General features: G+C 40.1%; 1 protein-coding gene across 1 annotated transcript in view; it reads right to left on the bottom strand.

Moving 5' to 3' along the window:
• The window catches only part of zfhx3 (zinc finger homeobox 3), a 140,993-nt gene that overhangs the window by 20,521 nt on the left and 106,608 nt on the right, over nt 1–13,864 (bottom strand). Inside the window, exon 6 of the mRNA XM_041042028.1 lies at nt 7,964–8,071. Within this exon, the coding sequence (XP_040897962.1) occupies nt 7,964–8,071 (108 nt within the window). The remainder of the gene's footprint in view (nt 1–7,963; nt 8,072–13,864) is intronic.

Genomic DNA, 13,864 nt, shown 5'->3' with positions numbered 1-13,864 from the left:
GACATGGATCTACGATATGAGCAGGTGATCAGAACCAATGACCAAAACATTGGATCCTGATGGAGCAGGGTATAGGAGTATTACAGGAACAATGTACTGTCAAGAAAGAAGAGAAAAAGACTCCCTGGTGAGGCATGCTATGGATGTCAAAAATAGCTGACAACAATTAGAGGTAAAGTCTAGTTTTACTTGCTGGTGTTCTACTGGTGGGGGTAATTGAGGGAGAACACAAAAAATATAATCTTTGTGAAGTACTGAAAATACATTTTAACAAAAAAGAAGAAAAAAGAATAATTCCTGCTGTTTTCTCTTTAATATAGAATATTGCAGTTACTCTGGCGATACTTTCATTAATTACATTTTTACTGGGCCTTGTATGACTAGAGTGGAAATTTTAAGAGCTTTCTGAGCGATACTGTTTTAAAAATAGCTAAAACAACAGTATACTTATGCCTTTAAACCTCAGTGGCCAGTTAGATTAAGAGTATCTGTCCTGTGCATGCATAGCACTCCACTGAGACCACTATCCTCTGTGAGTGACCTTAATATCTGTCAGTAGTCTGTCTGTTACCCTGACCTCTTCTGCTTGGTCATTAGACACAGACCCCCCGCCCCCCATCTACACCAAACCTCTTCTGACAGATACACAGGGTGGGCTTTTGTTTGAAAGCACAAAATGCAGAACAAGAGTAGAGAAAAAAATCTTAAGAGTCAGTTAGGTGATTATTAATTCATGTCCCTTTTCCGTAAACCAGAGGCTTTTGTGCTGTCGAGTCCCGTAAGTGAATTGGACTTTGGCACCTTGTCTCACCTCCCATAACTGGACTGTATTATTCAAGCAGCAAAGGGGCTGTCAGCACACTGCAATGGTCTTTGGAGCAATCACGGCCTTGTTGTGCTTTCAAGGGGAGAAAAAGATGGCTGCTGGACAGAGTGACTGACACAGCACAGACTGAATTAAACACAACAGGTCATCTGCCACTGAAATTTTCCTGGAGTGCCATCACAGCTGCCATTAATCTGCTTTGTCCTTGGGAAAAGTTATCCATATCCTAAAATGTGAGTTACAGTAAACAGCAACGGTGTAAGTAGAATTCAGATCCTTTACATTAGCAACAGTACCAATACAGTAATATAAAAAAGTCCAGCATGAAGAATCCTACTTAAAAGTACAGAACAGGCACAAGCATTAGCAGCAAAATGTAGTGTAAGTATTAAAGTCCGGGTTTGGTCCCTCTGACTGATATATTATTAAATATGACATTAGATGATTAATACTGAAACATCAGTGCGTCAGCAGTATGTTACTGTTGTAACTGCTGGAAGTGGAGCTAGTTTGAACTACTTCATATACAGTTTTTATATATAGGCGCACCAGATAAATCTGAGGGGCCTTGAGATGATAACTGGAGAGGAAAGAAGTAAAAAATATTTCTGATACACAAAACTATTTTCATTTTTTTGTCTAATGTTTGATTTTTAGTGAAATATTGGATCATATGAATATTTAGTGAGATAAAAGTTCCTAAGAACTGTTTAAGTCTAGTACTTGAGGGAGATGTACTCAGTTACTTTCCACCACTGCTAAACAATATGTAAGGAAGTGGAAGATGGGAAAAAAATTCCTGGTGTTTTGGAGGGGAATTCCCCACCCACTTACTGACATGGGGTCCTCATCATCTCCGGATCCTCTGCCCCCTCATTACTACAGTTCCTGTCTCGTCGTGGCAGCTTCAAGCCTCCGGTTGTAAAAAACATAACCTATCATCCAGTCCGTCCACGCCAACGAGGCTGCATAGCTTTACTGTCACTTTGCCCAGAACAGCCACAGTCTGCCAATCACTTCAAACTTAAGCTCACACCCACAATTCTTCTGCATAGTGAAACACAAGGATCCTCAGTAGTACATTTTCTGAAAAGTGTGCCCTCTGATCCACAGCACCCTAAAACCTTTCACCTTCACACTGCTGAGGGCCTCCGACACCCCTCTACTTCTTGCACCATAGAAAATCCTCACCTCTATTCCCTCTGCAAGTTGGCCATTAATATGGAGATGATTCAACTCCCCCAGTGCTACAAGTCATTCTCTTTTAATGCTATGCTAACAATATGTGAATATTGTCTTTTCTTTTTCCCATTTCTATCCAGGTTTTTAATCTACAGCCAGTGTGAGAGCCCAGAGCAATAAAGGGCAGTGTTCCATTTCATCTTATATTTCTCAAGTAATTATTCTGCATTAATAAAGAAAATACAAGAAAACTGAAAGCTCAAACTAAAACCAGATATTGAAGTGACACATGAAATCACTACTTGTTATTTATTAATATTATATATCATTATATTTAAGTTCAAATCTGAATTTACAGAACTAAACTGTATAGTATAAGAGCTGGTGAAATAGTGTCAGAGTGCAGCCCTATGACATGACTGCAAGAAAGGCAAGTCCGAGATGAAGAAATTGAGAGGAATTATTAATTAGTAGAAGCATTAATAATTTCCAGGCCAGTGAACAATAGGACGACGTGATGTTCACCTTTACAGGACACTCAGAGACACAGCACTGGTGCTTGGCCATTAGACACCCCGTGGTAAAACCCATAAACACTGAGCTTTCAGGGAGTTGGCTCACAAACAAGGACAATTTATGGCCTATTATCTTCAAAGACAAAAGGAATTATAATTTGAGGGATGACAAGCACTCAAAGGACGTGATATGAATATGTAAACATTTTCACTGCTCTGTCTCCTGATTTCTCATACTACTTAGGGTTTAAAAGCAATAACAAATCACCACTGCACTGAATGTCTCCCTGCTTAGAGTAACAATAACATAAACTTGAATAATTTGATTGTAACTAACCATAAGCATGAAATTTCAACTTCAGCCACAGCTAATATTAAATCTACATATCTGCACGGCTATATGGAGAACAATTCATAACATTTGGTATGTCTGTTCCTGAGTGAGCAACATCAGAGGACTAACAGCACAATATAGAGCACAATAAGAAAAAGACTGAGCAGACTGCAATGCCACGGTGCCGCGTCTAGGGGATGCTAATCATCATGTTCATTATACAGACTAAATGCAGCATCTACCGTGTACAACACAACATCTGCTTCTCCAATACACAGCACACCTGAACATGCACATGTGCATGCTCGGGCACTTTTAAACAAATACACAGCTGGATGTGGAGGCAAGAACACACAGAGGAACACACATAGAATAGAGGAGTATGTTGGAACACAGCTGCTCAGCCTTCATTTAAACAGTTTTACAGGTTTAGTGTCAACATTCAACTGAAAATAGTTTGGAGCAATTTTTTTTTCAGGCCTGTATGAAAATCTACTCTAGGAGCCTTGCAAGACGGGGAAACAGCCCAGGTCTGGAACAGTCAAGTGAATATGTTAAATCATCTGTTAGGAGATGTCTAGTTTAAACATATCATATTTTGTCACTATCTCATAACAAATAATTTCCAGTTGTTCTTAAAAGTCTAAGGTTTGTGCTCAATACCTCAACCCAATAATCAAAACAACATTTCTGCTGTGGATTTTCAGTCTAAAATGCACAAAGGTTTAATTATGTATAAATATGAATTTCAACTATTTTGATTTTATTTATGAAACCCAATATGAGAGAAGTAAAAGCACTGTTCTTTGGGGGCATAATGAAGTAGGAAAATATGCACTATTTGCACACAGGCAGTATAAAAGCAGTGTGCAGCAGCTAATCGAAAGCTAAATTGGAACCTGCTCATCACCTTTAATTGGTGCTCCACAAATACTCCTACACACTTGTACCTTAACAACACTAATATTTAAGCCCAAGGCACCAGAGACGAGGTCCAGCAGGGCAAGAAATAATAAAAACTAAAAAGGGATTCACTGGATGCATAAAAACATGCATCCAAGTTGTGTGGATGTTGTGCTGTATCCTCTCAAGACTGCGACATGACTCACCAGTGATGGCATCTAAAAAATGCAACTGAGATTAATATAATAAATACAACTATTCCCAAAAACATAGAGTAATTATTATTTACCTTTTAAATACAGACTTGTGAAGACAAAGACAATTAACTTTGTGACTGTGCATTTGGCTAACCAGGCCAATGTTTTAGTGTTTGAGAGCAATATTGAAAACATATTTAAAACTGTCATTCTATTATCTGAGTTTTGAAAAATCATGGGTTACAGAATATTAGTGGCATACTGTGCATCTCTCCATGTGTTGCCTTCTTAACCATTTACCATCATTTGTTTTTGTCCAGTTATGAGTATGTCATATCTTTGGCAGTCTTACTAGTCTCAGACTGTGGATGATCCAGGCTGAAATTTAATTTTTCACCCCCCTTCCTCCATCTCCCATAAATTGAATGTAAGGAAAGAGGTATGAAAAGAATTATTTATCAAGCTCAATTTCAGCAGACTACCATCCTCCCAGCACCAGAATGGAGAGACTATTTCTCTCTCCCTCTTCCCCATCTCCTTACATAGGGCCCCCAACTTTCAATACAACCCTCCCCATACATTTATGTTAAATATGTCAAATCACATTGAGTCCAATTCTGCAGGTGTATTAACAATTCCCTTCCTTCCCCCTCTTTCTGCTCTCCTCACCTTCCCATCTCCCCTATACTCGCCACCCTCCTGCCTTTCTCCTTGCTGCATCCCCATACATTCAGCTGCTGCATAAATACACCTCCTGCTTTACTGAAAGTAGGGATCCCGTTCCTATGCAGAAGCTCTTCCCTTTTGCTAGTGCTGTCTCAGCTAGGTGAAGGAGGTGTGAGGAAAGAGGAAAGAGGCTCATGGCTATCCATTTATGCATATTTCATACCTAGCATTAAAAATGACCCTTTGAATTACTAATCATGCTGGATGATTAAATTGTAGCTACCGCCAACATGAACATCATTGTCCAAATGCATTAAGAATTTAGTATTCCACTTATAATTACTTTTACTGTTAACTTGTATTTTCTTCTATTAGGATATAGTCTTCTGATATTATACTGTGTAAGCACAAAAAGTTCCACCACATATTTCCTGTAGTGTTGGGAACGTATGACATTAACATATGTCTGAATGCATGTACATGCATATATATATATGTGTGTGTGTGTATAATCTTTTAGATAAATAAAAAGCAACCGCATAATGAAGGCATCTATCAAGAGATGACATGCCAAATACATATGCATTTTACAAAGGCTTCTGATGTACCTCTAAATGATTTTAATGAATACTGAGGAGCTGTGGAACAAGAAAGAGAAAATAAGATTGACAGTGGCTTTAAAAAGGAGGAAGCCTTTTTTCTATGTTCGCTAATGCTGTCTGTCTGACAGTGACTGTCATTTGTAAAGGAACAATGTTGTGCTCTGTTCCAACAGCTACATGACAGCGATGAGAAGAAATACTTCAGTAGTTCTAATGATGGACCTTAGAAACAGCTCATCCTCAGACAGTGAGAGACTGAGCACCTTTCAGATAAATAACAGGTTGGCCAAGACGCTCGTACACCATATTCTAACATACACACCATCTGTGTATCTACTGTACAAACATCTTCAGACAATCACAGGCCCAAACAAGTGCTCCTCTGTTTACCAAATGCATTGTGAGGTCTTCCTCGCTTTTTTCCTACGAGATAGGTTTTCTGCGCTTCCTTTGAATGGGCATTGTATTCATCAATCACAAAAAGTTTGAAGTACAAAAAGGGACCCTTCCATTAAACTACAGCTGTCTACCTTTCGCTGACAACACAGCCTTGAACCCACCACCCCAACCTACCCACCCACCTTTTCACTGACATCAAACAGAACCTCAGACCTGGTTCCCTAATGCACATGCTATTTTTAACTAAGCGTTTCTAATAAGCTGCTGGGAAGCTGTAAATTTTTCATATGCAAGCACATATTTCCTTTGTGAAAACACAGAAACACACTTATTTGGTGATTAGCGACTGACAGAGGGGAGGAAAGGAACTGAATATGCTTGTATCAAATTGCATGCCTTTCAAAAAGGAGGAATCCTAATGCGAGGAGTCGTCTTCCTGTGCACCACAGGTATGAGTGAATTATTAATCGGCCAGCTCATTTTAATGCTTTTTAAAGTGCTTTATTTTGATGTGCTAAAACATACTTTTAGCCATATTCAGTCAGGCATGCATATCATTATTTCTTCCATCAAAGAAGAGTGTCGCCCTTTCAAAGAGCACAAACAACTCAGCCTCATTTAAAATAGAAGTTCGAATATCAAAGACATTTTACAAAGGCTGGGCTTCAAACACTGTGATGAAGTTTTTTTTTTTTTTTTTTGCTGCACTTTATAAAAAACTTAGGTATGCAAAAGGTCTGAATTGTTTTCCAGCTTTTAACCTGACTAGTGTAAATCAAAACATCCTGCAGTAACACAATAAGTTAGACAAGTGAGAAGCATATACCCAGGCCTGTTACTGTTCAGTGTCATCATTATCAGAAATCTCTTCTATTGAATAAGAGATGTCTTAACTGACAGCAATGTTTTTCCAACACAGGCGTACAAAGTAAATTGTGCATAAAAAAGAAAAATGAAACTACATTTCATTTACACTGACGTTTCAGAAATCTGAATACAATCAGTAAACAAAAGCACTCTATATAATTAGATGCAGTGATGCGCATACACTGTACAGTGCGTGGGACAAAGTCAAGTTTTAGATTTCTGCCTTAAACTTGAGTCTGATTAAACTTGTGTTTGAGACCATGTTTCATTCATCTGGAGGAAATAAAATTGGCCAGCACAGTTTGAAGATGGTCATAGTGTTTATGTTAAAAGTACTGTAGGTGTCATCAACATCTTTCATACATCTGACAAGCTATGAAAAAACTTTTTTTTTAACCATGCAGAGCATCAGTGTTAAATTTGCACCTCTACTAGTTTTTACTTTTAATACCATTACTACAATTGTTCTTGTTTAAATACTTCTACCAGCAGCAGTATCACCAATAACAAATAACAAAATCACCTCATATAAACACCTGAACTGGTTCTTGTACATCAACTTTCAGAAATGCCAGCATCTCTTACTATAAAAATTCCTTTTGCTAAAATAATACAGGACCCTCCAGACAGACCCCAGTAACACCAAAACAGCACTCAAAGTTTAGGGTGCAATGTCTAAAGCTGTTCATTTTACTTTAATCATGTAGTGTACTAACTGTTATTACAGGCCCTTCAAAGTGAAAAAGTAAATCCACACGTATAATATCAGGAACTGAATTATATCATTGTTGAACCATTAAAAGTGGAAACGTCCTCTAATTTGAAAACACTGTAAGATTAGAAACCTAAAATGCTCAAAACTCTTTTTAAGGAGCTGCAGCCTGCCCTAAACCAGAGATTGTTTAGGCCTAAAGCCCCTCCCCTCACATGAAGCCCAACCCCCTACTTAGGAGTCAGCACCTACACCTGTCAATAAAGAGGACAACAGATAAAACCATAAAACCATCCTGAGTTGATAACATTGAACACAGATAAGTGTTGTCTGTGTTCCTGTGTGTGTGCAGCAAAACAGAGAGGAGGGCAGTGCTATCACATGTGTGTACACACATGGCTCAGCTGGAATTACACATACAGGCCCCTCTCTTCACATCACCTATTGAGCAAAGACAAAACATGGGTCACATGTCACCTGACCATATTACCTAAATTGACAGTTTATCCTAACTATATCTGATGGGATTTAATGCCTGGAAACCCAAAAGCATGAAAGAGCAGCCTCTGAAAAACAGAACTGGATTTAGGGAGTTTTGGGAAGGAGTGTTTAATGCTTAAACAGGCTCTCAATATTTTGTTAAAATATGTGTAATTTAATTAGATAAAAGACCTGTTGTTCAGCACCATTCAGGAGCAGGGCCACATGTTTCCTGTGAATAGTAGTCCCTAAATGTGTGTGGTGTAAATATTGGCCTTACCTGTCCCTTTGGTGAGCTCCTTCTCCCCCCCACTTTCTCTGTCTTTGGTTTGGTCCTCCTGGTCTGTGGTGGTCTCACTAGCAGCCTCCACATCCTCGCTCAGCTCTCCTGAAGGGGGAGGGAGGACGGGATATGTAAATCACCACGCCATCAGAATTGGTGGAAGCACTTAAAGGGACGGCAGCGTTTTTTTCTATAGGAGCTTTCAACAATTACATTTGCTGACACACAGTTGCAAGGCTAGCAGACAAAGAGGGCAGAATCTGCTTTCTGCTCTCTGTCCTATGCTCTCTGATCATCACTGTGAAATTTATTTTGAAAAGAATTACAAAATCTGAGCTGAACTGAAGGAGGAGGAAAGGCCAATTTATTATTATTATTACTGTTGTTGTATTATCATTATTATTATTATAACATTTGCATTGTGTATTGTACTGAGAGCTAATTTATTATATTTCTCCATGTATTCAAGACCATGACACAAATATGGTTTCCTCTGTTTAATGTGGACATAAAACTGCAGAAAAAAAGCACACATGTGGTCTGAAGTGGGCAGATGGAAAAATAATTGTGAGAGCAGTATCCTTCAAGAGAAAGACCTTATACTAGACAAGCCCCCATTCTCTTTCTCACACACACACTCACGAACACAAAAAACACACATACATTACTGTCCCCTGCTGCAATCTGCTAGGTTACTTACCAATACAAGCCTCATTTCACTTCTTCTATGCAACTATTGCCAAAAAAAAAATCATAAATATTTAAAACTTTCAAAGCCACAATTCATTTTATTTTTATGCCAAGTCAAAGGCAGAAATCCCCTGTAACCACCTTAAAAGCCTCAGCTCAATATATCAGGCCATTTAGGAGCATCGAAGTCCAAACAATGGATATCCGATAACGCCATTTGTAAGTAACACACAGAGGAAAAGATAGCAAAAACAGATAATAAAAAGGGCATCAATCTTGTTTATTTCCCTCCAGTGCCCCCTGAACATCCCCTTTGCCTGTTAAGTTTGTTTAAAAGTAGCGGGACTTGCATGCAACAGCATTGATTTGACAACAGTAAACTAGGCCGCAGTCAATAGGCCCTATCAGTTATTACACAAGTCAGCTAATTCTCAGCAAATGTACTTAAATGCTCTTTTGAAAATGCTTTCATGCTCAGGTCTCTACTCTATGAGCTATTGATATATTGACAATGCTACAACGGCTACTGAAATACCCTGTTCAAGTATTCAACCCTGCAGTCATCACACATCCAATCTTAGCTCACCACATGACTACCCACAGCCAAAACCACTTTTATGATGTTACATTATCCCCAGCACTCACTGTTTATCCCATCAGCTATGACACATTGCATACACTGTATTAGAGTTAACATTGTGTTCTCAAACTCAGGTATGTGTCATTATCACTGATACACTTTGGACACTCGCTCATCTCCGAACCACATGGCTATTCTCTCAGTTCCTTTCCCGATGCCAAGTCTTACTCAGATACAATATTCAGAAACATCTCAATTTTTCTGCTGAATGACTAAACAGAGATGCCTGATGCAAGTCAGTCATCTTTATAAATGAAAATTGTATTAAAGGAAATTGTTTTTTTTATTTGCAGCATTCCATGCTGCATATATGAAAGAAAAAAACAGGTTGGATGTTTAAGAGTATCTACAACATATCTTGTCATTTTTAAAGGACAGTTAAGAGCAGCCCCTTTGTTAAAGGTTGACTGAATGCAAGCTGTAGCTAAAAAAATAATAAAATTTGTTTATTACCATAACAATAACTGCATTATCCAAGACGCGAGTACAAGCTTATATATAAGGGGCTTTTCAGTTAAAAAAAAATAAATCAAAGTCGATGGAAAACACCTTGGTATTACTGGCAGGACAGGAGCAGGATCCTCCATTTCCTGCTTGCTGATGAAACAGCTGAGCAGAGTGATATATGTATGGACTGTGTTGTTACACATTACTGCTAAAAGCCGATCCTATGATCCAATGATCCGGTGTTTAAATAAAGATATTTAAAAGGGATGACTGGCTCCTAGTAAAAAACATATTTAAGTGTTCCCAGGATCCCACACAAATGAATACATTTTATTCTTTTATTTTTAACCATGTTTCTATTATGTTTCCAAGGCAACCCATGAATTCCATCCAGCACAGCCCATCCCGTGCTAGTGAGGCGGATCTTAAACATTCCCAGAAAACCAGAGTCCCAAAATCCCATCTAACTCCTGCCTGCATAAATCTCCACTACTGCACGAGAATTAGGATACTGTACAGCTGCATAGGTGCTCAGATTACAAAATAATCCCCAGGTAAATTTTTTCACCTTTAAAAACGGGGCAAGGTGTCATTTCTTAGCTATGTGACACTTGTAGTGGGACTAATTCCCCACCTACACATTAATACACACTGTGTGCTTAAACATTACTGTGGTAGACAGCCAACATTCTAATGCCATTCAGCTTCTCTGTACCCCGCCCCCCCAACTTCCTGCACACGCACACTGTACATGCTCACATGTGCACTGATATTTTTTTCTTCTTTGGGCTTTCATTACATTTTTATTTAGATGTTTAATCAACGTATATGTCACTTTCAGAAACACACAACACAGAGCCCTGTCCATAATTTATGCAGAAATGAAGACATTTAATTCCAGGAGCAGTGTTACATCTTTAAGTGGCAAATGGCTTTGCCTATTTCTCATCTCATCTCCAACGGTATTACAGAATGATTAAAGCTGGACCGACCATAATTAATGAAAGGTCATGAGTGGCCTAAGAGTAGGATGCAAATGGAAGAGACACTAAAACTGTAGCCATAGATTAACTCTGAAAATAGATGAGGAGAAACACTCAAAGCTATGGCAGCAGGCCATTTCTAACCCAAATTTCAGAGATGTAAAGGACAATAGCCTGAAGGTTGTCTTCTAATTAATTGTCTTCATTAACCAACCTAATACAATGATATGAAACAGTTCCATTAATCTAATCATGCAAGCTGAATAAGCCCATTGCCGACACAGAGATTACACTCATCTGTTCTGAGCATATAAATATCAGCTTTGCTCTGCCAGTCACTCAGTGGGGACAGTCCATGGACTCTCTGTTCCAGCATTTCACAGACACAGACACACACACTCACACACACACACACACACACACACACACACAGAAATCCGTGCACACTCACACACCATCTAGACGCTTAGCAGTCTTTCCCTCTCGTATTTTGCCAGTGAGTGCAGAGGCTTAATCAGGCCCATAGGTGTCACTCTCTACAAGCTGGGAGAGTGCTACTTGCTCACACACATTAATGAGGTGCGGGGGGAAGGGGCCGAGCAGCAACAGACAGACCAACACGGGGAAGGGGAAAAAGGAAGAAATATGTGGAGATGACAAAAGCAGATGCTATGCAAGAGGCGTCCGGTGAAGATGAGACACTGAAAACGGCAAGATTACCTTCAGATGAGAGAGAGAGCAGCCTTCCTTTCCCCTGAAGAGCAGTGATTACACTAATGCTAATCAGACTGACAAGCACAAACGGCCTAAATAAATAATTGATGGTAACCACTGCACTTTCCAGTATTCCTTCCCAGACTGTAGAGAAGAGCAGCAGCAAGTAATAATAGTCACTCTAGATATCTTTCACTAGGTCAGGCTCCTCCTCCATCCTCGGCCTCAGCAGAATATACTGCTATGATGATAACTGCCTTTCTTAAAGTACAGAATCCCAGTCCTACCTGAGAAGGGCTCCAGTGTTCCTCAAACAGTAGTTATAGTCTGCTCTTTTTGTTGCATACACAGAATCTTAGTCAACAACACTGTCTTGTCTATCTCTCTCTTGGCTTTTGTAAGTCCTGGAGAACCAGCGCGGGGGCTGAGCTGAGCTTCTCCCTCTCCCCGGCTCTTGAGTACTGGGAGCGAGGGTTGAGCTCTGCTTCTCTCTGGGCTCTTGTGTGGAGCTGTGTGTCTAAGCTCTCATTACTCTCGTTATGATTATTGAGGCTGTTGTTATCATTTTAACCAGGTGTCACAAGACCACACTGTAAATCAGAGAGGTGTGCTTCCCCCGCTTTATCCAGGGCCGGACAGCTTCCTTTTCTTTAGCGCTGCACTGTCGGATAAAAAGCAATCTTATTTCACACTTCACAGACTCTATCTTTCTCCCCTACTTCTTCTTTTAAAAATCCCCCTATTGCTCCCCCCATCATCCCTTGCACCCCTTCCTTATATCAAAGTTGGCCTGACTCTGGACTAGAGGGTGCAAAATGAAAGTGACAGGAGGGTACCATGGGACAATGAGACACAGGACCCATGCTGAGGGCTTTCATGCATTGTCCGCTCCTCATATCAGCACCTCTGTGCCCCATACGCAAGACCCCCTTTTAAAACACAACACACATGAAAATACTCCCACCCCTCATAACACCCCCCCTCTTGAGACACACATACACACACAGAGAAGCACCCTTCTTACGTCCTCACAACCTACCTCGCAAAAAACCACAACAGAGCAAAACATGACCACAACCTGGCCAAAGACAAGAGCGGCTTTTGATTTATGGACAACCAATAAACCACAACACGGTATTTATCAGCAACCATAATGGTCAAAGAACAAAGCTGAGTTTGAATGTGGACACATTATACCGTGCAAAAAGTGCTTTTTAAATGACTTGTAAAACATTCATAACAATATGTAAACAGCAATATTTAAAATGGCTGAAAGTTTAGTAAAATACACATAACTGCACATCAGAATCAATGTAGTAAAATGTCAGAAAATGCACCCAACTCTAGACCTGCCACACGCACACAAAATGAAAGTGCTCTCACTCCCTCTCTCGCTCCCTTTCTCCCACACAATTTCACATTTTGAAAGGAAAGAAGAGTAAGCTACCTCAGCACTGCTGGTCGGAGTTACATGTTAGATTCCTGACCTGTCTATGGGGGGACACGCTGGCCTCTCCCTGCTGGCCCTGCCGTGACCTCGGGATCTAAATGTGAATGAATACTTTGTGTCTCCATGGGACTGAGGGCGGGGGGGGGGGGGGGGGGGGTTAGCAGAGGAGGAGGTGCAGGAGATGGAGGAGGGGTACGGGGTTAGGGCAGCTAATAACTAAAAAAACTTTAAACAGCAAGTTAATCACAAACAGCAGTGATAGCTCGCACTGCCTTAGAACAATATAGCGGCAACCCCCTCCTCCACTGCTCCACTACTCTCCCGGTGGTGCCAGCTCATCAAACCAGCCTCATAGGTCTTCCACACAACACTTAATTGATCCCCCTTGCCTTTCAAAGTCACTGGCTATTTTAAAGGACGCTCAGTGCATTCAGGTCACAAAGAGTCACACACAGAACTTCTGTATTGTTTAGCAGAAAAAATACATTTAAACAGACTAAATGTGGCTAACTGCTTCTTTTTTGCTCTTGATACTTAGTAAATTAGGAACTGTTACTGAGCACAGTGCAATGTATTAAATATTTTCCCTAAAGTGTAACCTCATGGGAAATGACACTAATTAGAAATAGTTCTAGTGATAATGGCATGTTTAGATACATTACAAATAAAGTGGATAAAGTGAGTGCCGCTCTACTTCTTTTCTCTTTGTGTTTTACTTGAGTGATGAAGGAGAGGAGGATCTAGGTTAATGTGGCTACACATGGAGTGAGCATTCAGGGACTGCTCACTCTTCTGCCCCAGCTGACACACACACACACATACACATACATACACACACACACCACACTGTGTCTTCCTTGAATGTCCAAGATGATGGCCGCTCACTAACACACATTATGTCCACAATGGAAGATACAGGCTGTACTTTTCCCTGCTAGGATGGTGGGCTAAAAGCCTGGATGGGGGGCAAAAAC

This window comes from Toxotes jaculatrix, chromosome 1, assembly GCF_017976425.1.
Source record: "Toxotes jaculatrix isolate fToxJac2 chromosome 1, fToxJac2.pri, whole genome shotgun sequence".
In the NCBI taxonomy this organism is placed as follows: Eukaryota; Metazoa; Chordata; class Actinopteri; family Toxotidae; genus Toxotes; species Toxotes jaculatrix.
The sequence above is the reverse complement of the archived record's forward strand: the minus strand, read 5'-3'. Positions and strand labels throughout refer to the sequence as shown.